The sequence below is a fragment of the Chelon labrosus genome (assembly GCF_963514085.1).
Source record: "Chelon labrosus genome assembly, chromosome: 8".
Classification (NCBI taxonomy): domain Eukaryota; kingdom Metazoa; phylum Chordata; class Actinopteri; order Mugiliformes; family Mugilidae; genus Chelon; species Chelon labrosus.
In genome coordinates this window covers 20,708,061-20,735,798 of record NC_140358.1, presented here as the reverse complement: position 1 = coordinate 20,735,798, position 27,738 = coordinate 20,708,061, and the positions used below count along the sequence as shown (strand labels likewise).

General features: G+C 44.5%; 1 protein-coding gene across 1 annotated transcript in view; it reads right to left on the bottom strand.

Moving 5' to 3' along the window:
* Positions 1–27,738, bottom strand: part of gpc3 (glypican 3) — a gene marked incomplete at its 5' end in the record, with an annotated part of 104,322 nt that overhangs the window by 28,920 nt on the left and 47,664 nt on the right. Inside the window, 4 exons of the mRNA XM_084549423.1 lie at positions 193–304; positions 4,286–4,411; positions 4,923–5,065; positions 16,682–17,367. Coding sequence (XP_084405549.1) covers positions 193–304; positions 4,286–4,411; positions 4,923–5,065; positions 16,682–17,367 — 1,067 coding nt within the window. The remainder of the gene's footprint in view (positions 1–192; positions 305–4,285; positions 4,412–4,922; positions 5,066–16,681; positions 17,368–27,738) is intronic.

Sequence of the window (27,738 nt, the reverse complement as noted above, 5' to 3'; positions counted from 1 at the left end):
ACCCCATGGGAGCCGGAAAGCAGGACCCCTTAGCAGCAGCCTGGGAATCAGCGTCCAGTTGTGAGGCGAGAGGTCAAACTAACACCGGGGTAAACCCATACGCCTCCGCAGACAAATTAAACCTACTGTGAAGCAAAGAGAAGAGGAAGTCAACAGGAACAAAACACACAAGCCCTGCACAAGACAGCTCACCTGGTTAATATGTTTGAGTTTGTCTATGATCTGGCTGATGATTGGCTCGGGAGGCTTGTTGCTCCTCGACTCTGAGCCGGAGTGCTGTCGTTTCAGGCCAGGCCCGGGAAACCTGATAGGATAGAGGAAAAAAAAAAAGAAATGTTGAATAGTTCTTATGTTGGTGAATCTCTCTAAAAAAGCTTCAGCTGAAACCTCATGTGTGGAAGACATTATGAGCTGACCGCTGCTCCGTGGCTCCAAACGCAGCTTTTATCACCATCTAGTGTTGATAAGAGGAAGCGCAGGTCTCCTCCAGGTTCCAGTTCCAATCAGGAGAGCTGGAAAGTTCATTTGTAACTGAGCTCAAAACCAAAGCACTCACTTTTTCCCCCAGTGGAGACGTCACATCAGTAAATTTAAAGAAGCGTTAGCATTTTTCTTAAAGCTTGACGTTTGATGTCATTAACAAAATGTATGGAGACTGCAAACATCTCAAAGTGATAAATGGAAAACGCTGTAAAATATCTCACCATCAGACCTCATAAGGAAACCATCTTAAAACAAGTTTAACTGTTAGATTCATACACATGCTCACTCACATTTTCTTTTTCCAGGCACAAGTTTGTCTGGTGATTAATTTCGTGCACATTAACTGGTCAATTAGTGTTTTTTTTTAATCATCCGGGGTTAATGAGAGAACATTAGCCGTGCTGTATTTCTGTCCTGCTTTAGCTTGGAGGGTATATTTAGGTTACAGCCAGCTTCCAGGCAGGTGCTCACATGTCTATATGCGTAACTGAGGAAACGCTGCTCTGTTGACACTTGTGTATGTTATCAAGAGGAGGAGCTGGAGCGTCTGAAAAGGTAGATTTCACTCCAGTTGCAGCCTTTCATGTTGAGACTTCCCTGCAGGTGTTTCTTTACGTCAGGCAGCGCCGGGGTTTAACCCCTTCCCACCACGCCACCGCGCCGTTACGCCGAGGTGGAGGCTGACTGCTCCTGCATGTGTGTTTAGATGATCACGGGCTCGAAGCGGCACACAGCATACGAGTGTGTGTGTGTGTGTGTGTGTAGCTGTGTAAAGCATGAGGTCATACTCTGTTCTCATCTCTGTGACGCTGCCCCGAGCGCTCACACACACACACACACACACACACCCTTCAGCTGCCATCTCCATTCATCAGTCTTTCCCCTCTGCCCTAAGTCTGACTTTTCATTAAACTCAAATTACATTTCGCCGGTTATTTATTCTTCTTATTAGCCATGATCTCATCCCCTCTCCGCTCCTAATTATCACATTAATAATGGAGAGATGAGTGATCAATTAAGGCGAGGGAAAGAGGAAGTGTGGGTCGAGGGAGTGGGGGATTAAGGGGAGGGAGATTTCGAGTGCGGATAAGAAGCCGAGGCAGGTTAGTGTTTCGCGTGATAAGTGCCGGTCGGGTAATTTTACCTCGACATAATTCGGCGTTAAACTGTTTCTCGCTGCCGATAGTTTCGTCTGTCGTCCGAGTGGTTCTGTGTTATTGTCCTGCTGCTAGCAGGGCTGATCAGATCAATTACCTCTTGTGATAACTCTAATTTAATCTAACACCAATTACCCCGCTATTAGAGTAAGAGCCTCTCACATCAGAATAAACAACTTGAGTAGAAGACACCAGGTGAGGAAGCCTGAGACTTTTCACACCACCTGATGGATCACACCTCCACTCCCAAATGGGGTCAGAGGTCAGCATATGGTTGTTGCTGTTAATACACTGTCTTCTTCTTCTGGTTAAATGTCAGGTTGGGAGGCAAAGGAAGCAGACGTAAGTTCTTTTTGGGTGGTAGTCTGTTCGCTACTTTGGCTTTTAGATGGCCAGCCATGAAATTTGGTTTAGATACCCACGCTGCACAGGCTGATCTCGCCACTTTTGACTTTCAGCATCACCACAAGACTCACATTGGTGCTTTTCTGTGAAACGTTTCAACAAACACTGCTAATGACGTGATCCATTAACTCTCCTGCTAGAGTCTCATAAAACCTGCAAAGCTTCCCATCAGCCTCAGATACACAGGATGTTTACTCCAAAATCCCAACTAAGCCCAACTAAGATGACTAACACGATGCACTGACACTACGAACATGTTATTATGCTGACATATAAAAAGAATGGAAGCTAGACAAACTTCCCACTGCCCACATTTTTATTTCTTTTTTTTTTTGTGGCAGAAAGTTGGACCAGAGTCTCTCAGCAAAGATCTGCCAGACCAATCAAACGGGTTGGTGGGCTTTATGTGGTGATGGATAGATGAGTAACAGTAACATACACGTCATCTTAGCACAAATTTGTTTACGAAATGGCTCTGATTGGTTGAAGGACTATCCAACTGGACGCAGAGGAATGTTTTTTCTGTCCTGCTACACCAGGCTAGGACGGGGCGGCCTCACAGACCTGTTAGCGTGCCTGTATGCGCTTACGTAATATAACTATTTGTGGTTTAAAGGCCAAGAAACAACTATAAGCTCTGACATACTTACTCCAAAGTTAATTAATGTAAATTGGCCTTGTAAAAATAAATTAATGAAGTATAAATAACCATAATAATCCCTGATTTATTTATTATGGGGGCTCCCCTTTTTCACATGGGAGAGTGCACGTTTATGTGTGATTGGCCTTAATAACATCTTAGGTTAGGACAACAAAACGAACTCCTGCTTTGTTGAAAAAGTCAGAGCGATACTCTCGACGTGTTCGACCTCCTCTCCCCGTTCTTAATTTCCTTAATCCTCAAATTAAATGTTCACAGTTGAAATGGGATCTTATCTTTAATCGCTTATCACACACGCAGGAGTTTACACTGTCATTAGATCCAAAAGAGGAATGGAAATGTTTTGCGTCGATACGGCGTGCATCTTTATCACAGTTATCGGTGCTGGCGCTCTTTGATGTGGTGAAAAGTGTTGCTCCTCTGATCTTGGTTCCAGGTGGGATGCTAAACACGGCTGATAAAAGGCGCCTCATTTAGCTCCAAAGATCACTGCTCGAGTACCAGGGACCCCTCCAGTGCTTATCCTTCCCTCCCACCCGATTTAAATTTATCTGCGCGAGACAATGCACGGAATGAATGCCATGCCTGGCTCTGGAGAAGCTCCTATCTCGGGAGATAATGGAAGATGATCCAGAACAAATCTCAGAGTGGAACTGTACACAGAGTGAATTTGCAGGCATATGCCCTCGCGGATGACATGGAGAATGGCTTGCTGCAAGATATTGTAATCTCGCCATCATTTTGTCTCCTTGCCTGCCTCCCTGCACCCTCCTATCGCACTGTTCGGTCCAGCTTGTAATCATCCCCTCAGGACAGCTCTGTCCCCTTGCCAACCTGATGTCTCCTCCTCCGACTGAGGCCTTTTATTTTTTCTCTTCTGTCATTGTGACAAATTCTTTTTCAGCAGTTTGAGAAAAGCACTGAATTTATCCTCCTTGGGAACAAGATGTAAAACATTAACCTGAAGAGCTTCTTGTATTAAATTTGGTCCTCTGCCTTGATTAAATTCCACACATAATTTACAGGACCAAAAAAAAAAAAAAAAAAAGAATAAAGATAGATAGAAAAAAAACAATGATATCTGTATCTATCAAAGCCAAATTGAAATTGGGGCCAGCTGACAGCACAGCCGGATAAAAAAAAGAAGTTATGACGCATGGAGCCAAAAGACGGAAAGGGCTGAAGTGAAATATTGTGAAAACCAAATGCGTTTCTGCAGGGAGCACAGGACATGTCGGGTGAAGGAGGAGAGAACGATCGAAACGGCAATTAACTAAGCGGGAAAAGGGTGACAGCATGCCTGACATTAATAACATCCCATAGAGCCAAAGTCAAGATTTACACTCACACTCTGTGGGAGAGAGAGGAGGCCCTTGTGCGAAGCTCATCAGCTCAGGACAAACTTACCCTTCAAGTCACCTACGTGTGATGCTGGAGGGTTGGGGGGGGGGGGATCAGAGTAGGCTGTCTGTATAGCCCATCACTGATAGGCCCAATATACCTGAGCCCGACTGGCTCTATACAGGAATCATAATGTGTTTTAAAGCTGTAAATCCAAACAAGCGAGACAGTGGCTCACCTGTCTGTCATCTCCTGCCCATTCCAGCAGAGGGAGTGGTTCGCCGGAGCAGGCTCACGACTGCACAACGCCTCCCCGAGACCACTGTAGAAGGAGCTGAATTTTTTCATCTTCGTTATGAACTCCCTGAAGAAGGTGGAGAGAGAGAGGAAATGTTCAACAGAGAAAGAGACAAAGAAGAAAACTTAAGCTGATCCGGATATGACTCGCATTAATTTGCAGAGGGAAGAGGAGGAACTGTCCCACGGAAAGGGAGAGAAAGGAAGAAGGCAGAGGTAAAGGAGAGAGGATACAACTTGATGGGGCGAAAGCAAGTCGATTATATCCCCCTTGAGAATGAGAGTGTAAAAGAGTCTAGAATAAGCAGTGTCTGTGTTCCTAATTGACATTAAACCGGTCGTTGTGCTGCTGTGGCCAGAAGCCCCGCTGGGCATTATTACACTGTTCATTTAAGCCTGTTACTGCATCAGAGGTGTTAGAAACACTCAACACTGATTGGCAGAAGGAAACTAGAAGAGACCTGTCCACAGTGTCAGAGACAATATTTGCCTGTCAGACATATATTGTCCCTGCAGCGTTTTGAAGAGGGAGTGATGCCTCATTGGGGGAGAGGGGGGGAGGTCTTTGATTTCCTTACCTGCGGAGGCCAGCCAAGGTCTCATCGGAGTCCGGGGATAAGGTCTGAGCACTGCGGGCTGCAGAGGCAGCTGGATGCTGGGGAGGAGGGGATCCGACCGAGCGAGACGCCCGCTGAGGAGTGTGTCCACACATCCCGCTCAGCTGCAGAGGAAAAGAGCGGAGGAGAAAATGAGAAAGCAGAATCGCGCGAGCCAATTCATCTCCCCAAACCTCTTCACCCCACTTACGTTTCACCGTAAGCAGTTTCTAGTCTTAAGCTTATTTATTTAACAGCAATGACACTGCAGAGAGTAAGAAACTGTCAACAGGCAAACTGCCGGCCTAACTCGGCTCAGCCCCTCTGCAAATTGTCATCTGTTTGGGTTTGTTTATTTTTTTGGGAGGGGGGGATGAAAGCAGAGGGATTTGCATAACAAACAAGTCATTGTATCGTCTGCCAGCCTTGTTCACATTTGTAATCATAACCCTCCAAAAACACGTGAATATAAGGCCTCTCGTTTGCAGCTTCTCTCGCCGCACAAACGCTGCTGTGTTTCCACGAGGGACAGCACAACAATAATAAATAAGGAGTCCCTCTCTGTCTCTCACAGATAATGGACCTGGCACATTCTTTTCAGGTGCAATAAAAATGCAAATGGCTGTTAATGTTTAGCTTGTGGTTTAATGATTTGCTGGTGGTTTAATTTCCCCCGGGGATACTGGCCGAGGCTTAATTCTGCCATGTAATGTTAACAGCTAATTGTGCCCGGCTCCCCTTTAAGTGAATAGTCTGGCACCGCTGCCGCTGAATACTGATGGGGTGTGATAGAGCAGCACTGGACATCTTCATCTGTTGGTAACCAAGGCCACGTACACACACAGACACACACACACAGGCTTGCACGCACACTCACAGATTTTTCCAGCCTGAATAAAGATGAATCATTTTGTGCAGTGATTCATTTGAACATAATGCTCCTGAGCCCATTAACATGACCAACATACTCACTGCGAGCACACACATATGTTACACACACACACACGTACTGGAGGAATGCTGACACAGAGAAATGCTGATCAGCTGGGATGTAGAATCATCAGGGTTAATCAATGCAGCCTTGTCATCCAAGGATACAGAGACAGACGCAGCACAGACACCTAAACACACACCGTCCTGACAGTCACAGATGGTCGAATATCCCTGCACAAGGCATTTACCAACACCCACCATCCCCGACTAGCCATCTCCACTAATACACCCCTATATACTTTGGGGAAATCACACACACACATTCACACACCTCAGCCCATTGTCTCTGCCGCCCCATTCTCTCCCTCCACATCTTCCTCTCCTGTGATACTTTGGTTCTGGTGCGCCTGCGGCGGGTGTCGACGCTCCCACAGGCCATGATTAATGTGATCGGAGCCGCGTTACTCTTTTTGTTTGTGCGTTCCCGGGAAGCCCGAGGGGAGTTGTGGCACACTGGGAGCGACTGATTCAGCACGCACGCCCCGGACCCCACCCCGCCCCGACGATTGTTTCCGGATTCTTCAAGGAAGGGGCTCATTAGCGGGGTATTAATATCACCCAGGGCTGGACCAACACAACCAAGAGGAGAGAGTCTGCAGATAAAGCCTGCCTCAGCGTGAGAGCTTGGAAATATCTGCACACTTTTATCTGCACTGAGCAGCCTGCCTCGCTGAGGGAGAGAGGTGCTGACAGCCAGTAATACAACACGCGCACACACACCTCACAGTGCACACCTCGGTGCACTTGCACACCTGCATCTCGGGTTCCATGTGGCACTCTGCTTGTGCAAACATGGTGTAAAGATAAACTCCAAACAAATCAATTGAAATGCACCAGGGCCTGGAACAAATGTATGACCAGGCTTTTACATTAATCTTGGCCGCAAGGGGATTTTAATGAGCAAACAGTTTGAGGGAAAAAAAACAAAACAAAAGACGATCTTATCGGAGTTACAAGGTTTCAAGATGATGTGCACAGCTGTAAGAACATATTGGAGGATATTTGTGAGTAATGTTTGTTTCCAAGGGAGTCAAGGCTCAGGGGATGGACTGAGTCAGCACTCACCCCCCCTCCCTCCGTCCTCCACCACCTCTTCCTCCTCCTCATCCTCCCTTGATTGTTGTCTCCAGCCTAGCAACGCACTTCTGATGAATTGTGCGCCTTATAGACATCCTATTTCAGCTGAGGCTCTTTTCAAACTCTGCCAGTGAAGTGTAATTGAAGGAAAAGTCTCACTATATGCCAAGAGGAAAGTAATACCAGACTATCATGGTTCTATCTTCACAGAGACGCTGCACTGGCTGGGCTGGAAATGAGGAATTGTCGTTCAGCCTTTTCACTTTGCACTTTTAAGATTTGAATCAGATTTTCAAGGTTTCGCTCTAGTCAGCAAAAGCAGTTGTTTACAGCCTTTTTTTTTTTTTTTTGTCTAATAAAGTCCCACAGCCGAGCTGAAGTGTCGATGTGTTTTGGCACCTTAGCCGTGGGTATTGTACGATGCAGAGCGTTCCAACTCTCCATTACATACTACACTACACAGAACTTATATAGCTAACTAGCACGAAGACACCAAAAAATAAAAATAAATGTCTAATCTATATGGTAAAAACCTTTGGAGCTGCAGGGGATCTTTTCCTTGACCTCTGGGGGGAAAATGGCAGCACAGATGAGTAGCAGTACCACATCTGCATGCCACTGTTACGTCCCTCTGCACCCACACTGGCATTGCAGTGGCAGTGCAAGTGTTTTCGGGTGGTTCATGGGCTTAACTGTCCTGATCAGACACTCCAGAGGAGGTGTGGATGAAAGGGCATGGCTGGAAAGGCCTAAGAGACACCATCACCCTCCGACTGAAGAAGCTCATCTAATCTCACCTGTCTCCTTTGTGTTTTTGTAGTGAAATAAACCTCTTTATTTATGTTACAATTCTCAATCCGGGAGTGTATATAAGGTTGGATGGATCCTCTGTAGCTATTATATAAATGAAATGAATGTGTTACAAAAAAATGTCCACCTGCACCACTGTCATGAATAGGAATTAGCTCAAAATACAGTTTTTTGTGCAGCAGGTAAACATGTTTTTTTTTTTTTGCTGCTATCCCCTGGTGGTCATTCTGGTCTTGGCTTAATTTTTTCAGCCCTGAAGATTGCTGCCTCCTACAGAGACTTTGTTGGAGGAAGACGTGTCCTTTTAAAGAGTTTTTAGACAGGTTTCTAAACCATGACTTCAGCAAAATGTTCAAACAGGCAAGTAGCAACAACAACAACAAGAAAAAACAATCCAAAAGGAGTGAGAGCTTAATCAGTTGTTTTTGTGCCTGCAGGAATTGCAAAAGCAATAAGTGTAAAATCATTCATTCATTACCCAAGTTCACAGGTACATATTTCAAGGAGGATTTAGAAAATCAGATTGGGAACCTGACAGGCGGCTTTAGGTGGAATATGTATTGTTATGCTCATAATTTGTAAGAGGAAAACTAAATAAAGCAGTTGTGCAGTGTTGGTTTTTGTCACTGTCAGGAGTGAAGCACTTTCTCTTTACGTCACTATGAGTCACTGACATCCAGATGGCATGTTACCAGACTCATATTCTGATAAGAATTGAGTTTTGGCTATGCCTGGCTAATACTGTATAATTATTTTGTTATATTCCAGATGTTATGAATGTCCCTGCTAATCGTTTTTTGTAATGTTAAATCTGGCTTTTAGCTGTGTAAGGATCTAATGTTAGAAAATCTAAATCCTTCATCCTCCCACAACACGGTTACTATGCTTTAAACAGCCCCCACGTCTAACGTGTTAGACACTGACTGTCTTGTCAGTTGATGTTTTTGAAGGATTAGGGTCACATCTCCCCCATTGTTGGATCTAATGCTGCCTTCAAATGGTTATTCTTGAGTGAACTCAACAGCACCCTCTAGTGACACTGTAATTTTTGTCATATAACGTTTTCTTCATAATTTTATGTTTCTGAGGATGTTCTTGATATTCCCAGAGGCCTCATCTTTTAATCGTGCCTTTACTGTTAGCCTTGTAGTTACAGCAGTGTTCTCAATACTTGTGGCTGATGTTATATTTTGAACGCAACAGTTTGTGTACACTCCACATTTGAAGCCAATTTAACTTTAGCTAATAGGTGTAAATATGACACCTACTAGCTACTAGCTGCTTAGCCGGTAGATAATGTGCATGAATATGACTGATATTAGCTACTAACTGCAGACAGTAGCTTATATGTGTGAATATGCCACACATCAGCTACTCACTGCTTAGCTGGTAGCTAATGTGTGTAAATATAGCTGATAGCTAATGTGCTTGAATATGACTCATAATAGCTACTAGCTGCTTAGCTGATAGCTAATGTGCGTGAATATGACACAGCTTAGCCACTAGCTGCTTAGCTGGTAGCTAAAGTGTGTAAATATAGCTGATAGCTAATGTGCTTGAATATGACTCATAATAGCTACTAGCCGCTTAGTTGGTAGCTTATATGTGTGAATATGCCACATATTAGCTACTAGCCGCTTAGTTGGTAGCTTATATGTGTGAATATGGCACATATTAGCTACCAACTGCATAGCTGGCTGCTAATGTGTGTAAATTTAGCTTATAGCTAATGTGCTACGCTCACACACACACACACATATATGTAGTACATGCGGAAAAATATTTTTCAAATTAGCTGAGCTGCTTCACAATCTTACCCGCTGGCAACTCCAGAAGTACCCCCTGGGGTACATATACCCCCTGGTTAGGTTTTGCTGAGCTAGAGGTAAAATATGAGTCAGACTATATTGCAAGGATTGAAGCAGCTTCTGAGTGTAGTGGAACACACTGTTCAGAGTTAAAACTTAACATCTATTCATGCACGGTGCCATATTCCCCTATAGGCGTTGTCCTCCATGGTAAAACTGTCAGCACTGAAACATTCGTTACTAAATACTGAAATGAATTGAGTTAATCTCAGGACAGAGGATGTTCAGAAGAGGGTCTAATCAAAAATGAAACATCAGTTGTTTGTGCATTGACGTGAAGGAGACGCTTGTGAGAGAAAATGAATTTCACACTTCTCACTCACTGTTGTACCGCAGTTCCTGAAGCATTCAGAGCTGTGAAAAGCTATTAAAGCACAGTGTATTTTTGATTTTACCAATGCCGTTTCGATGCAGACGAAACAGGACGAGCTGTGAGTTTCAAGTAGGGACACGATGTTTTCTTCAAAGTAAGATGGAAAACAGGTCCAGGGAACGTGATAGATGCTCTGAGAAGGTGTAACAAGGAGCTAATTGCCAGCACTGTGACAACCGCGTACAGCTGACAAATAGCCCAACAGATCAAAGGATGAAATCTGTATTCAAATTAGAAATAATTATAAGTCATAAAAGTGATGATCAGTATGTAAATCAGACTTAAAAGCAGAGTTGGTGATCATCATATTTTTAAAACATGGAACAAATTGGTCTTTCATTTCTGTGCGTAATCAGCTAAAAGGCCTGTTATTCAATTATGATCAGCTAAACAAACAAAGAGCTTATTATTCATCATTAAGTCAGATGCTCGGCTTTCAATTGCAAATGCATCTTCATTTAAATTGTCAAACGCACAACAAATTGAGCCTTCGGGGACATTTAACCACCACAGATTGCCATCTATAATTCAAGTTGAACATGACTTCTATTAATTATCTAATAATAACTAAACGTTGCTCCATGAGCGATAAGTCAGATGATAAGTTACGGCGTTCATAAATGCGATTTTATTGCATGTTTGAAACCTCATATTATTTATCGGAGCCATGTCTGTAGTTGCCCACACCTTTGAAAGGATTAATAAATAATAAAAATGCAGCAGAGGCTTAATTAGCGCTCCCGTTTCCTCCGTGAAGCAACAGTTTGGATGTGATTTGATCTGCTTGAGATATTTTTGTGCACGGTGGGAGAAGACAACAAAAAAGGGGAGCTGATGAAAAAGTGTTATTGACTAAAAATGTTACAGGCACACAAAGGGGTATTATACTTAAAACTGAGCACACAACTGCAGGGTACTCATGTACTGTATCTCCTCTAATCTTGGTCAGATCCATCATATTTCTGTCTCAACCTACTTCCCGTCTTCATTGTCGGCCAAAGGGTCGCAGGGTGATGGATGTTTTTTTCCACACTCTCCTGTCCTCCTTCCCCTTGGGCTCGCTCTTCACACTCCCCCCCTCTCCGTAATCTATTCTTTCTATCCTCTCTTTTTCTCTTCACAGCCTTTTCTCCTTTCTTTCTCCTCAGTAACTGGTAAAAATAGAGCTTCATAAATCATGCATCTTCTCTCACAGCAGCACGTAAGAATGAGAGAAAAAGAAATAAATGGGGGGAGGTGGGGTTGGGTTGGGGGGGGGAGAAATGGAGAGAAAGAGAGAGAGGGATGTTGGGGATGAGATGTAGAGACGGAGGTGGATGACATCAAACTCCAGGGGAGGGGTGGGAAGTTGACAGGGGAATAGATTGGAGCTGCAGGGCTCTTGGCTGCCCTCGCCGTCTCTCTGAACATTGGCTGATTCACGCCGGAGTTGCACCGGATGGAGGAAATTAATGTTAACATGCCAGGGAGTGGGCTGGCGGACGATGAGTGGTCATCTCGCCAGCAGAGTTACATGTCTCAAGTCCGCAGAGGAGAGAGGAGATGTCTCTCTCTCGCACCTCGAGGACTCTTTTACTCAGATAGAGTCGATCCGTCTGTCACCCTCGGTAACAGGGGTCTGCACTCCCACCGGAGGGGAGGTTAAATCAGAGACACTTAGAACCACATGAAACCACAAAACAAGACATGGTACGCTGTAGATCCGTTATGTCCCCTACTAAAGATTGAGGTATCAATAAAATATTGCATATGGTTTCCACAGTGTTGAGAAATGATAGCTCACTTGCCGCTTCATTAGGTACACCAGTGAATACATTCTAGTATAACAGTCCTTCACTAAATCTTATCTTCATGGAGGTTATGGTATTTGGCATTAGTTTCAAATAACTGAGAGAGCTGTTACTTCAACCGGAGGCTGGGGTTTGTAGTAATGTTTGTGGTAATTAACCGTTTGCTAAGGTGATGGTGTGTGTGTGTTTACATTTCATACATTTAATTTCTTTTCTACTGGTTGAAAAGCCATGAACGAAGCTTTAACGGAGTTACGATCTTCGATTGAGTAACAAAAAACAAAAAAAACTAACATGTTATAAAAGTATGATAGAAACGTGACCATGCAATCTCTATATTCAGTAAATACACCCTCGTTTTCCACTTCATTAGGTACACTAGTGACAACGAAAGCACGGTAATATAACAGTCCTGCACTAAATATTAGCTTCATGATGGTATTCTAAGTTTAAAATAACTTATAGAGATGTTAATTCAACTCTGTTTTGATCTTGAAGGCTGGGGTTTGTAGTACTATTGCATTATATTGTTTTCTACCGACCTATGTTTCTATTATTTTGAATTGTAGTTACTGGGCTAGACTATATAGTAACAGAAACACTTTAGTCTTTAATTTAATCCAGTTTAACTACATCCCCTACAATCACCACCTTTCTGACACCGTTTCAACATAAACCGAACATTATTTAGTGCAGGACTGTTATATTTGAGTGCATTCGTTATCACTGGTGCAGCTAATGAACTGGCCGGTGAATATATTTTACATTATGTACCATCTTCCAAAACACACCATTATTTACACCTTCCAATAGACTTTTACTTCGCAGAGTCTGAACCAGTTTAAAAGAGGTTTAGAGTAAATAAGCAGCGACTTGAACTAGATACAGATAACATGTGTTTTGGTCCGGGCCCTCCAGCGCTGAACTGATTTGACACCTCTGTCAAGACAGCAACATCGTTTATGTGCACTGGCTTAAAAAAAAAAAAAAACTCTTCATAAATAACTGTTGAAAAATAAGGTTGGTTGGTTTAAGGAAGCACAGACTGTGGTGTGTTGCATTCAACTCCAGTATTTCACCTTCACCTCCACTGCCTTTGTTATTACTCACACTTATTACACCAGAGAGCTTTGCTTTACTTTAAATTAAAATGAATCTTGTTTCATTCTTCTTGGGAGGACAGATTCATTTCAATCAAGAGAGACTTCCTCCTGAGTGAACCATTTCATGATGTAATCAGATTTGAGGGGGAGAAGGTAAGGCCGTGCTCAGCAAACTCCCCCCGGGTCAAGACACTGGTAGCGGTGGCGGTGGTGATGAGAACGGGATGAGGAGTGGACTTCTGATGAGCTCAACCTGGCCCCTGGATGTAAAGACTGGAGGTGAACGGGGTGGAGGAGGGTCGCAGAAGTTTCAGCTTGAAATGACAGCTGACAGCAGGGGAGGAGAACATATTGAAAGTTTGACAGCAAGGGCATGAATGTCTGATTGAGATCGTGGAAGAAGCTCTTGTGGTCAGCTGATTAGAGAAGCAGGAAGAGAGAGAGAGCTGTGACTGGACGAGGACCGAGATAGTCCTGACTGAATTTACGCCGAGTTTGATCCATTGAAGTAGCTTTTTTGGTTATAAAAGACTGGTGGGGAGTTAAGGTTTTTATTAGGAACAATTGTGGCCATTAGCTCATCTGCAACTAGAGGATACATCCCACAGATACTTGATCGGTTTGGGATCTAGTGAATTTGGAGGCCAGGTCAACACCTTGTGCTGTTTTTCATGTTTTTTAAAGTTGTTCCTTAACTGTTTTTTGTGTGTGTGTCTGTGTCAGTCTGCATCCTGCTGGGGATGGCTGCTGCCATCAAGGAGTGTCATTGCTATGGGGTGGGGGTGCCTGGTCTGGTTTAGGTGGGTGCTACATGTTGAATTTAATTGAATTGTCACAAAATGGTGAATATTAATTACTTCTCCTTTCAGTGGTTTTAATGTTGTGGCTGATCGGTGTATATCGGCCATAAAAAGTGTCAGAAACAACGGTCAAGGTCAACGGTCCTTTAATCCTCAAGTTCGCTCAGAGAAATGCTAGACTATTTATTTGAAGCAAAGTAATGAGGTGTTGTCTAATTTTGGTTGATCTCCCATGACTCGCCTGTGAGACAAATTTAGTCTTTAGAGAAACGATGCCTCTGTCCCTTCAATGACACCACCGAGAAAGGAGTGTCTCTGAGAGATTACATTCAACCCCTCTCTCTCTCACAAACACACACACCCCACCTTTTCACTGAGCTAAACAAAGCACCGTCATAAGAGCTTTAATCCCATATACTGGAACCAGACTCTTAGCCATGAACACAATGTAAAGTCATCTGAGGTGAGTCGAGCTGCAGTTTTAAAACCACTTGCAGGACACGTTTAATTTTGGCTAAGGATCTGAAACACACACTCACACACACACAGGAGAGAGCGAGATAGAGCCATTTCCCCTAAGTCAGCGATTCATACATGCAGCCACGCCCTCGGTGCTGCAGCGTAAGTGAGGTCAACCTGTGTGTTAATAAATGATGCCTTCTGAGTGGAAACCTGGTCGCCGTCGGGATTCGGGGTGTGAGAGTGAAAAGTTCAGCGGATACACGGGAGCAAATGCACATCCAGCTCTGTAACTCCAGCACACAAAAACTATTCCTTCATATTTCATGAGCACTTCTGTCTGACTTCACTTGAAACAAACCTGACGGTTTTATCGCAGTTGAAACCGCACATAACGGGTCAACGCTGCTGAGGGCTGAGAGACGAGGCTCCGGGAGACATGCTGGGAGCATCTGTCTGACTGCCCCAAAAATACAAGCAGCTGGTTCTCCTCCCTCACTTGCCTGCCTTACATTTCTCCGTTCTGATTCAGTTCAGTCCAAAGTGCATTCATGGTTTTGGATGTGGAGAAATAATATGCTGCAGGTCAGTTGTGTAAATCAGAGGGAAATGTCTCTGTCTGGCCTCTCCTGCACTGAACACTGAAAAAAGGATTTGACACAGCAGCTCTAAAGTGGATAGGAAATATGTACCGTGTGACAGCAGCTGAAGATGTAGCAGGGAAATATTCTAACAAACAGGACTAGAATAATGATGCCTCCATATAAAACAGTTTGCATCATTATTTCTATGAGGCATCTGCGCAAATCTCCAAGTTACATGACGCATCTGTCATATGTAATCAAAAACTACTAAACAAAAAAGGCTATAACTTTTTGTAAGTGGCTAAAACATTGCTGCATTACTGTAATTCATGGCAATAAAATTAAAACACTATAGATGAATACCTATAAAATATCTGCATGTCATTCACTCGTGTATTTACTATTATATAAACCAGAGATGGTTCACAATAGCAGTGAAAAAGCCTCGAGCTACAGTTAATTTTCAATGGAAGCCGGCGATATGAAGCTGCTGTCGTGCTACAAATCATTGTTGAGATCATAGACTGTATAAATATGGACCTTAAAGGTGAAGCCAAAGCAAGTAGAGCTCCCCCTGGTGTCTGGCTGCAGTATAGCTCATAAGCTCCACCACCTCCATGTTAGTGGGCGGGACTTGGGCCAAACTGAAACACTAAAATACACGTCAAATTTTTTTTTTTTAAATTAAATTTAAGGATAGTTGCTGTCATTTCAGGTAGTTAATATAATGTTGATGCATGTTAAAGTGTCAATTGTTTGGATAAGTTTCGTTTTAGTTAGTTACTTGACGCCATAGAAACAGAATGGCGACTACCAGTTGCCATGCCAACCGCTTCCTACAGTGTAGTACAGTGAGAGTTGTAAAAAATAAAAAATAAAAAAATAAGTACAATGTATAATCCAACATTTCCTTGTAACTGGTGGAGGTAGAGCAGAGTGTAATATTAATTAAATGAAAACGCACATAGGGCGGCACAGTGGAGAAGTGGTTAGCACTGATGCCTCACAGCGAGAAGGTCCCAGGTTTGAATCCATGGGCCAACTGGGTCCTTTCTGGGTGGAGTTTGCATGTTCTCCCTGTGTCTGTGTGGGTTCTCTCCGGGTACTCCGGCTTCCTCCCACCGTCCAAAGACATGCTGGTTAGATTATTTGGTGATTCTAAATTGGCCGTAGGTGTGAGTGTGAGTGTGAATGGTTGTCTGTCTCTCTGTGTTAGCCCTGCGATACACTAACGACCTGTCCAGGGTGTACCCCGCTTCTTGCCCGATGACAGCTGGGACAGGCTCCAGCAGACCCCGCGACTCTTAACAGGAATAAGCGGTTACAGAAGATGAATGAATGAAAATGAAAAGGCAAGTAAGTCTGGCGGAAGTGTGGGGACACGCTGTGCATATTTATATGCAGTCTATGACTTAAATGGGACGTATAGCGTCTGAGCACACAGTCTAGCAGGCCTGTAGCTAGCCGTGCATTTGTAACCGTTGTTGGTTGCTTGTAGTGTGAATATAGACACTAAATACACTAAATAAGCAACTTTCACTGGGAGGACTTCTGCGTCATCTTTAAATACAAATCCCATGTCTTCATACATAAATGAGGTGGACCTCTGAACCGAAATCATCCATCTCATAGCCACAACTGAGGTAAAATGGACTGGTGGACAGGTCATAGTGTTTTAAAATGCAACCAGTGTTTTGGGATTGTATTAAACCTTTAAACTCACTCACTCAGCTGCTCCTCCTGCAGGTGATAATTTCATTGTCACACCAGAAACTCCAGTAACACAAACACACCAGTGCAAGCCCTTTCATGTTTTAATACAGAGCCATTTACAGTCTGACACCTTACTAAGAGTGTATATGTGTGTTAGTGTGCTAAGCTCACCAGAGTGTTGAGGCGACTGCGGGAGTTCACAGCGTGCCTGAGAGCCAGTTTAATCATTGAAGGCAGCCTAAGAACAACAGCCTCCATGTCCTGCTCTCCCCTCATGCCTCCAGCCAGCTTGCCCAGTCCATCTATGTAGGTCCTCCAGTGAGGCTGCACTTCAGCCACTCCTCCAAGGCAGCCGTGCATCACCGCCTGACAGAAGCCTCTGCAGGCTGGTGGGTCCAGCATGCCCTGGCAGTGCGGGCAATACCACAGCCTGAGCAGGGCCCGGCTGCAGTCTCGGCTGGGCCGCAGATGGTCTGTGGTGTTCACAACCTCGATGCCCAGGTTCAGCGCCTGCAGGAAGACTCTTGTAGCCAGGAGGGAGCGAGACAGACGCGTCATCATCAGTTTAGGATACAGGCCAAAGGCTCCCGAGTCCTTCCAGGCTCCTCTCACACACTCTTCAGAAACAGAGGATGTGCTGCCCCCCAGCAGGCGGCGGTATGTGAGAGGGAAGAGGCGGTCGTAGAGCACCGCCACCATGTGGTCCACCGTGGAGTCCGAGCCAAGGATGTAGAGCGACATGTCCAGGAAGAGCTGCCCCACGGAGCTCTGGGCCCCGGCTCCGAGACCTGGGAACTCCGACTTCAGCATGGTGAGGGTGGCGTTGCGGCCATGACGGAGCACCAGGTCGAAGGCCTCTGCAAGAAAGCAACACGAGAGAGTCATGAGCCGTTACAGAGATGATACGCCACAAAAATCTCGACGTTTGCACCATGCTGTTAGAAAACGGGCGTCAATTTAGCTCAAGACGGTGAAACACTCAAACAGATGCTATTCTCTCCAAACAGTCGCATCTTTAACAATCACAGCTAGAGAAAGCTTCCCACGCACTGCCTCTCCTTTCCTTTCCCCAGTTTTTCTCGATCGTTTTCTCTAATAGGACGCCTCACACACAACTACACACACACACTCAATAACACACGGTAAACTGAAACATAAAGGAATCACTACTTCTGCAACAGATGAAAATAACTCAGGGGTTTGACCTTTCAATACTATAAAACAGTGTTTTGTAAAAGGAGCCCAGAGAATCTTTAAAAAGACAGTATTAATGTCTGTATACTAGTGAAGTGGGAGAGGCTGGCTGGGCCGCGAGGAGAGGAGAAAAGCATTCGGGACCAGCCGGAGGGAGGGGAGCGGCGCCAGCGCGAGGAGGGAAAATAATCAGCTAGCGTTTCGAGGCACAAAGTGAAGTCTTATCAACAAGGTGGCACAAGAAGCGAGAGCTCTGTCATCGACCCAGTGGCAAAATGAGTGAGGGCCCAACAACAGAGGGGATTTAAAGCTCCATTACTGAACTTAGCAGGGGAGCTGAGGCTCACTGAAACGAAGCTTTGGACAGAATAGCTAGGGATGCCGAAATCATTTATACCGCGACTAGTCCACTACATCACTTTGTTGAAGGCGATAGCTCACAACTGCTTTGTGAGGATGGGAGTGGAGCAGGGAGGGGGGAGACACTGGTTTAGGGGACATTAGAGGAAGTTATTGGTTTTTGCGCCACAACAGCTCGCCATTTCATCTTTGTTATGTGATTTTTCTTGCTTGGGTAGTTTAATTTCTTCTTCTTCATGCGCCTCAGAGGTGAAATGAAGCCCGGCGTATGCAGAGCGCTGGGTGCTTGGACAGCACTGAGGAACAAACAATACGACAGCTCCGTTTTTTTTAGTTTCTCTTTGTAGAATGAATATAATGTAAATTTTTTTCTGTGTGTGATTTTGAGCACATGAACAGGTATCAGTATACGAGGCATATCTTAAATGGACAAAGACTAGTGCGAATTTTAGCAATGCCATCCATTACAGAAGCATTAACATATTATTCCCTTTATGCAACAATTTTATCATAAAATAACTTTAAAAATCCTTTTTTTTTTTGAAACCGGAACAAAGGCACCTTTCATCTCTACTTCACTCCTCTTCTTCTGACGCCACGTAACTTGGGTTTATTAGGTACGATCTTCCATGTGAAGTGCTTAATGCTTTGTGCATTATGTCGCACAAACCCAATTATGGCTCTTTACCGAGTATTCTCAGTACATCATCGGGGCAGAAGCGAAAATACCAAAGAGGACATTTATGGAGGAAGCTAAGAAGAAAAGGAGATGGATTGACTGGGTATAATGTCAGACTGATACTGGGCCAGAGCTTAGCAAAATAAAAAGCCTGCAAGACAGAAGCTGACCTGGCCTTCTGCTTGTTGGACTTTATAAGTTATATTACCGTGGCTGCTTTACAATCTCTTGCGTTGCTGCACTTCACTGATGTTTGACTCTGTGAAAAGTAGTTTATGATCACAGGCCAAGTGAGTCCATTTCAAACTAAGTTTAGCCGCCAGCCAGACATCACACAACAGCGATGTTAAAGTGAATTTAAAGTACATCTTTTTTTTAATTCAGAAGAAACAACACTTCAGTTCAAGGAGTTTGCTCGTACATGCTGTTTGACTAAAGAGGACTTAAACTTTTTTTCAACTTTTTTCAAGGCTACATGATTTATTTTTGAATAAAAGGAGCGAGTAAAATAACAAAAAAAAAAGTCTTAGCTACCACACAAACCCAACACAGGCACTTTACTCTCTGCAAGTTGGAGCTGGCTGGTTGAGGTGAACAACACATGCCAGACTTTGGTTTGCATTCACTCTGAATGAATATATTGACACTAAATCCACCTTTTAGTGGATCATTTTAGTGACTGCTCCTTGTCTGTAGTGCAGGAGCATTGCAGCACTAGTTATTTGTCCAGAGGAAAGATTATTCTGCCTTGCAGATACAAAAACATCTTTGTTATTGCCTTGTATTTGACGTCCTGATTGTTATGTTACCTGCGGTGGCGCCGGTTTGATTCCAGCCTGCACACTTTGCTGATAGCCTCTCTCTTATCCCATGATTTCCTGTCTCTTCACAGGCATTGTCAAATAAGGCTGCCTCACCCTTAAAAAACTACTTTTAAAAAAATGCCTTTTTGCTGGGATTTGAGGCTGTGTCGTGTTTCCGATGAAATATAAATGAACTGATTAAAGACAATGCTGTCAGGTGAAAGGAAAACGGACCACAGAGGCTGCTGAGAAACGTCGAGAAGAGTCATTTTTAAAGCCCTTAAATGTCCTCAGTGGTTCACTGTAGCTCGTGATGCGGCTGTAGGTTTGAATATGTGAGAATATGAAGGGAGATGGAAAACAGCATGCATGCTGGGTGAATAAAGGTTAAGAAAAGCATTTGAAGATCTTTGGGTGAGGGCGAGTGGATGCTCAGAAGCAGTGCACATCTGCTTGCTTTTCTTTTTTTTTTTTTTAGGCTACGGCCGTCCTGCTGCTTCTGTGAAGCACTTCCCTCTGTGATCAGTGAGCAGACAGATGTGCAGATGAGCCAGCAGAGACAAGGAGACAGACTGGAAGGAGGATAAAGGCACGCCTACACTCACAAAAACCACAAATGTACAGGCAAAGTTTTGTATTCCGGGCAAGACAGAAGCAGAAACCTCTTAGATTTGGTTATTGATTAAAAAAAATAAATAATAAAAAAAGAAGACAGTGAGAAAATGTACCTCAGAGCTATTTGCTTCCCCCCTTTTCTATAAAATCCTCTTACATCAACATCTGTAATCCAAACACTATCTGTAGTATCTCTTACCCCATAAAGACGAGAGACACTTTGTAATGGTAAAGAGAAAGACTAGAGGGCTCTTCATAAGTGCAATTCAATGGCTCTGAGTGGCTGGGGTCATGATAAGAACCATTGTGAGCCCATTTCCTGTGCGCGCTGCTCGCTCTCTTTCATCAGTGAAAGCCTGTGGAGGATCAGGTATCCTTTAATGGAGGGGGGGAAAGGGGCTGTATGTCAGGAACCTGTGACATTCTGGATACAACTGTAGGAGGTCAAGAGCGCACATTACCAGAGCAGGAGCCCACAGGCGCATATTGGGTCACGCTTTAAAATTAGCAGTAGCATTTATTTTGTCCGAGTCACAGATGGAGGGAGGCAGAAGGCTGGCTGCCGGAAAACTGTTCCTCCTGAGACTGAAGGCTTTTTACAAACAGATCAGCAGTACAAGGCAGAGGGAAATGTCTCTGCCTGTCCTCTTTCACCGCTGTCCACCTATTGCACCAGCCAGATAATGTTTAACTCCAAGGGATTTTAGTCCTCTCAGTTTCCTTTGAGTTTAAAAATATACACGTCAGATCCAGCACGGTGCAGACGCCCAGACACGTTGTCAAAGAGGATGCGTAAACCTGATACGCGGTGCTACACCGTGAATGCTTTGTCATGAGATCCGCTTTCATTCCATATCACATGATCAATCACCAATAACACAGTGATGAAGTTCTGCAGATCTCAGGTTATCTAAAGAAATCTAATAAATCCGTGTCCCGCTGAGGTCAATTACGTCTGACATCTCCGGGCTTTAAGCGACAGCAGCGCTGACATTAAACAGGCTTTCACATAATCTATGAATGGCCTGTCACATGAACATATTTGATGTTCGGTCGGCCATCAGTCTCCGCGTTGCGTAAGTCAACTCCAGACTTGACTGACCGCCGACTGCGGCCGACGCGCAGTGAAGGCAGACATGCAGCGCGCCGGCCTCATCAATCAGCGGCCCGTACACCCATTATCCCCAGGAGAGGAAAACATCAATAAATTACCCGGCCAATGAGACTAATTCATTTGGCTGATGCAGTTTCACCTCTAGCTGCCACGGAGATGGATGGAGGAGCCGCTGCCACCTGGTCCCGGTAACAAAGCACTACCCGTCCAGGATTCAGAGGGACGACTGGCAGGAGAGCCAGAGTGTCAGCTTTGATTCAGCAAATGTAATCAGACACGTTTTTAGATGGTTCACAGTGGAGTCTATATTCTAGGTGATCAAAATGTCTTATAAAGTGTGCGCGCTGCTGCCAGAACTGGATTCATAGGTGTCTACAACAAAAGCAGCACCTGTCCGTCGACTGTAAACAATATGCTGTTTTTCCAGACACACTTCGCTCAGTGCACCCGAGGTAACACGAGATCAGCTCCACCTGACGACCCTTCGCTCGCCGTGTGCGGGCGTCCAGGGCTTACATGACGGCTGCAGCAAGGCAGGGCGGGGCAGGGTGAGCCGATTCCAGGAAGGAGCAGACAGGATGCTGGTAAGGACTAGATAGCATCTCCAGCAGACCATGAGGGCCAATGGACAGCGGGGTAGAAATGAGACATGTATTAGGTTTCTCCATCTGTTAGAGAGCACCTCGTCGCACACACGAACACACGGCCACGCTCGCAGACGCACACGAATGCACACAAAGCAATCAAAGCGCACGGCAGTAGCCAGGTGGTGATAGTGTGGGCGAACATTTGGCAGGCCATAGTGGGAGGGCAAGGTGTGAGTCAGGTGTAAGGACTCGAGCCACACACTAACTGATTTTTTTCTTTTTAACATTCATCTGCCTCCCTGCGAGCTTCTGGAAAATGTTTCCTCACAGCGAGACAAAAAAAAAGAAATAATGAAAATTAATCCACCAATCAAGGTCATTTAAGTTTGGGTGTTATTTTTGTGCTTTGCGCCATCGCGCTGAACTCACACCGTTTAACACCGAGGCCTAGAGATCCAGTGAGAAATCATATTTGGAATTGACTTGGAAACCACTTTATTCGCAGGTTAAACTGAAAGTGGGTTCACCCAAAATGTTATTGGCACGGCACCACCCCGCACACACCACTGTGATAATTAATTGCAGACTTGACACAGTGGAGACAGATTATTTACTTTGTGCGGTACATTTGGCACAAATACTATTAAAATCAACATTTATTTTTTATCATTTTGGTGAATACGGGCTTATTTTGAGGCAATCCCATATACACTGATCAACAAATGTGCATTAATCCACAGCTGAGTAACTACAGAACCCACATAATATTGGCCTTTTTTTTTTTAACCCGGAAATATGCATCTGTGACCCGTATTTCTGAGTATAATAAATGTTCTTGAGCCACACAAGTTAGACGAGTTGAGGGAGAGTGAACACATCGTCCATATATTTGTTAAACATTACAAAGTTATTACAATAATAATACGATTATAAGCTTAAATTCTTAAAAACAATAAGATGTAAACTTAAAATCAGTATAGATTTAGGTTTAATAAACCTATACTGAACATATTTGTCCTTTATATGTCATAGAAGATCTGCATTGAAAGTGACATGTGTCTGCAAATTCACTGTGTCATGCGCTTGGCTTGGTTTTCAGAACCGAGCCAAATAATCACATGAATATTCAAATACAGGACATTCATCGTCCTATTTTAATAAACTCCGGGGCAATAAACCACAACCCTATCTGTGCAATCTTATCATGTTCCAAAATAATGAAGTACTGGACGCGCAAAACTGTGACACAGAAAGCGCCAGCAGCCAGACGGTTTCCCGTGGCGCCATTTTTCTGTCCTGTCACCACTGACTCCATTGATCTCTAGTGCTGTGCTGCTTCCCAGGGTCAAAGTTGAGACGTGCTCTGTCTCAAACCGGCGTTGTCGGAGGACGCGGTGTGCAGCAGCACAGAGGACACAGCGAGGTGGGAAGGACGCGAGGGCAAAAGTGAACTGGAAAAACACAGCAGAGAGCTGGAGGGGAGGAGTGGGAGGAGGGGGAAGAGGAGGAGGAGAGAGGCTTGGTGAACAGTGCCAGAACGTGTGGAGAGAAACATTCAGCGAGGCGGGCTTTGAAGCTGCATTCAAAGGCAGCTGGAGTCAAGCAGTGCCAGAGCTGCGAGACACATCGCACACCTCTCGCCAAAACTCCACGCCACGGGTGAGGGAGACCTGACACCCCAATCAAACGCTCGCCTCGCAGACAAAACACACAAGCTGCAGAAACATCCTCGGACTCCGAGGAATCCTACCGCTAGGAAAAGTGATACTTGAGTGAAAGGCTATTCCAATAATGGATTCATTTCCAGGACACAGTCCGAGTCAGAGATAGGACACACACACACATTCGCACACACAAACACACCCGCGGCTCTTGTCGCTCTCCAGGGCTGTGATTTGAGGATGTGGATGAAAAGCCTGCAGCCCCATCCAGAGTGGAGATGATTTGAGCGAAGATGATAGAGGTCACGACTAACGCGGCTTGAGTACTCCACTCCAAATTAAGCATCCCGAGCTCTATTAATCCAATATGCATGTCTAAGTAGATCCTGTGGTTTAAGATGAATACACTCCCACTCATTCACCCTCAGTCTAGCTTTCACGCTTGCGACGCATCACGCCCATGCATCGGCTTAATTTTGCACAGCTCGCCTTCGGAAACGATACAAATGTTACGGGAGAAATATTTGCATTGCCACTTCATGAAACGCCTAATAAAACATTCTTCCCCTTTTGAAGGCAGGGCTTATGAGACATAAAAGAGCAACGGACTGAGGAGAAGTGAACTTATGAAGACAAGCGGCGAGGGGATACGGAGTGTTTTTGAAGTTTTTTTTTTTTAAACAGATGGGCGCACAGTGTGAGATAGAGGGGGGAACAAGGAGAGGAAGAGACGGGGAGGAAGAGATGGAGGGAAACAGTGAGGGTGCAGGAGGGAAGGCTGGGCAGCTGCTGCCTTAATTGTAAAAAAAAATAAAAAGTTATTTTCACTGGCATCACATGTAAAAATGTAAAAACTATCATATTTGATTTGTGACCCTTGCTGGAGCCTCTGATGCTTAATTGTCATTTAAGTCGACCTCAGGACGTTAGAAGACGTTTCACTACGCTCCAACCTCTTGTGATGTCAAGTGAGTCGAGAGCAAATTTTAATTATCACAAGCTGAATTGAATAAAAGATTAGAAAGGCCTTGCTGCTTTAATCATTAGATGCGATATAATGAAGCACAGAAATGTGTTGGGACATATTACAGAGTGCCTGAAGACGACTTCTTACTCTGTCATGAGATGAAACGGTCTTCCAGTGTGTGTGTGTGTTAGCGTGTGATCATGTTTGCAATTGACCGCCTGAAGCCCTGAGGGTTGAAGGACATCAGTGACAGTTTCATTACACAGCTGCAGAGTGCAGAGTAAGAGCTCGTCCTCGTGACAATGCATGTTCAAATGTGACTCAGAAGAACCAAAGGACATTAGTTTGAAAAAAAAGGGATTCAGTATTAAGAAATCATTTTCAGAAAAGGTATTTAATCTGCAGGCTTAGCTTCGTGAAAGGACGAGTGGCCTCAGGGAGAAATAACATGCCAACAGACTAATGTAGAACATGAAAATATGGCGCTTTTTACTGGCTGCCGTTTAACAAATGGGCGGCACAATAAGGGAACTAGCTGAGCTTTTAGTGACTGCAAAAAACAAAACATTAACCGGCCTTACAATACAAGAGTAAGTCAGGCCACGCAGCTCAGCAAAGGTTTAGTTGTCAGTGATGAGGGAGGTATCAGGGTTGAAATGAGTAGTCAGGAGGCCACAGAGGTCAGGAGGGTGAGGAGAAAGATCAGCTGGAAATAATTGAAATAGCCAGAGGCTACTAAAAACACGGGGCAGGGAGCTGATTTATTTATGCTGATTTAACAACAGAGTTTGACAGGTCGACTGAGAAACAACCGCTCGCGCTGTGAAAGTTACCAGAGTAAAGACACGGAGAGGAGAGCTCTGGAGTTTGTGAAAGAAAAGGAGGCAGCTGTCACGGAAAGGAAAGAATTGTTGGGGAACGGCAACAAGTCGTACTGCAAGCGCAAAGCAGAAGACGGCTCACAAAGACAGGCTGCAGAACATGACAGAGAATGCATCAGCCGGCTGCTGTTTTAAGTATAAACTGGAAGAATCCCTGATCGCACAAAGGATGGCAGGAAGAACCAAAGAAGGAGAATGAGCTAAGACAGCACTTTGCAGTGCTCATTTAAAATTCGTAAAAATCGTTTGTTGCTTATTCCTCTTCATGGAGACAAATCAAATATACATACGGTATAGGATTCGCAACGCTTATTCTCTTTGCAACACGTGTTTGGGCAATGTGTCACGAGTCGGGGCAAAGGAAGGACAAAATCTGGAGACCGCACATTCATTCATTCATTCATTCATTCATCTTCTGTAACCGCTTGTCCTCTGGAGGGTCGGAGCCTATCCCAGCTGTCATTGGGCGAGAGGTGAGGTACATCCTGGACAGGTCGCCAGTCTATCACAGGACTAACACAGAGAGACAGACAACCATTGCACACCTACGGCCAATTTAGAATCACCAATAAACCTGACGATGGTGGGAGGAAGCCGGCGTACCCAGAGAGAACCCACACAGACACAGGGAGAACATGCAAACTCCACACAGAAAGGCCCCAGAACCTTCTTGCTGTGGGGCATCAGTGCTAAGCGAGACCACACATGAATCTTTTAAATAAACCAAAGTAGAGTGAGAGCAAGAGACTGCTCAGACACCTCCAGATATAGGTTAGCAATCATATCAGTCCAGGTGTCATCCATCACTACTAATGAACCACTCCCCAAACACCAACAAACGAGGAAGTAGGTCTTGAGGCCTGGAAGTCATCACAATGTGCACATGTAGCCGATCGCTCATCAGCCTGCTGCTGCTGCTGCCGTCTTTCATCTCTTAGTAGCATATGAGCTTAATTTAGATTTAGTTTTACATCAAAAGACCAGAACAAAATAAAAAAAAGAGAAATGTTTTTCAGAGCGTTCACAAGAACAGGAATCACACTCGGCTGAAGCTCTGCAGGGATATTGCATTAATTTTAGGTGTCAATAACCCTGGAGGCAGCAGTAAATCACACAAAACTGTGAGATGTATCGTCCGCTTTAAAGTCGTCAGTGACCAAGAACAGAGTGAATGCACAAGGTCATCTGAAGAGGTCTGAAATTTGAACATGGCATTCAATAAGTGTTCTCCAGCCGTGTTCAAACATCCCACACAGGCAACTCAGAACTGTGAACAGTGGCAGCAGAGGCGCCGCGGAGATTGGAAAAGAATCTGCCGGCAAAATTATCACATGCACCGCAACTTTCTCAGACGTTCTAATACCGACGCTGGCATTTTTATCTTTACGCTTGAGAACATTAGTGCATGACCCCGTAAAAACCCCTCGCTGTGTTATGGTTATTGTGCGAGTTTCATGCACAATAACGAGCAGATGTAAAGGATTTCTTGTCTATAAAGGTAACCTTGGACACAGTGATTTCATATATTTTCATACTGCAATTCACTACAGATACAATGAAGTTAATGCGAAAGGGCACGGTTGATTTAAAGTCTTTTAAAGCGCACATACGCAGGTGCTCTGAAAAATAACTACACCGGTATGCTCATGCAGGTCTGTGTTTATTTGTAGTAATTAACATGAAACTATTTGCCAAGGCGACGGTGTATCAGGGCTACGGTGTTGGCGTGTGTGCGTTTACGTTTCATGGTCACTCTCACCTGAATGAAGGTTTAATGGAGTTCGATCGAGTAAAGAAAACGAAATGTAAAACTGACAAGTTATAAAAGTAAGACAGAAACATGACCACGTACCACCCGTGGCAGCAGCCATCCCCAGCAGGATGCAGCCTGACACAGGCACACACACAAAAACAGTTTAGGAACAACTAAAAAAAAACATGGAGAACAGCACTAGGTGTTGACCTGGCCTCCAAATTCACTAGATCCCAAACTGATCAAGTATCTGTGGGATGATCCACAGAGGCCCCTCCCTTCAACCCATAGGACCCAAAGGCCTCCCACTAACAACATCCTGTTGCCAGACACAAACAGGACACCCTCAGAAGGACCATGTTCATTCTCTGATGAGTCACAACTGTTTTGGAGGCACAAGGGAGACCTACACAATATTAGGAAGGTGGTCATAATGTTATGCCTGATTGGTGTATATGCAGTATGCAACTTCATGTGTCCATATAGACGTCTAATTAAACTACTTCCCTTTTCATTCCCTTTCCCTGACACCATAAAATAAGCAGCAACATTTTCTCAGGGTGACCTTCAGCAGTTAATAAATGGTGGATTTCTGCAGGCTTCTAAACCTTCAA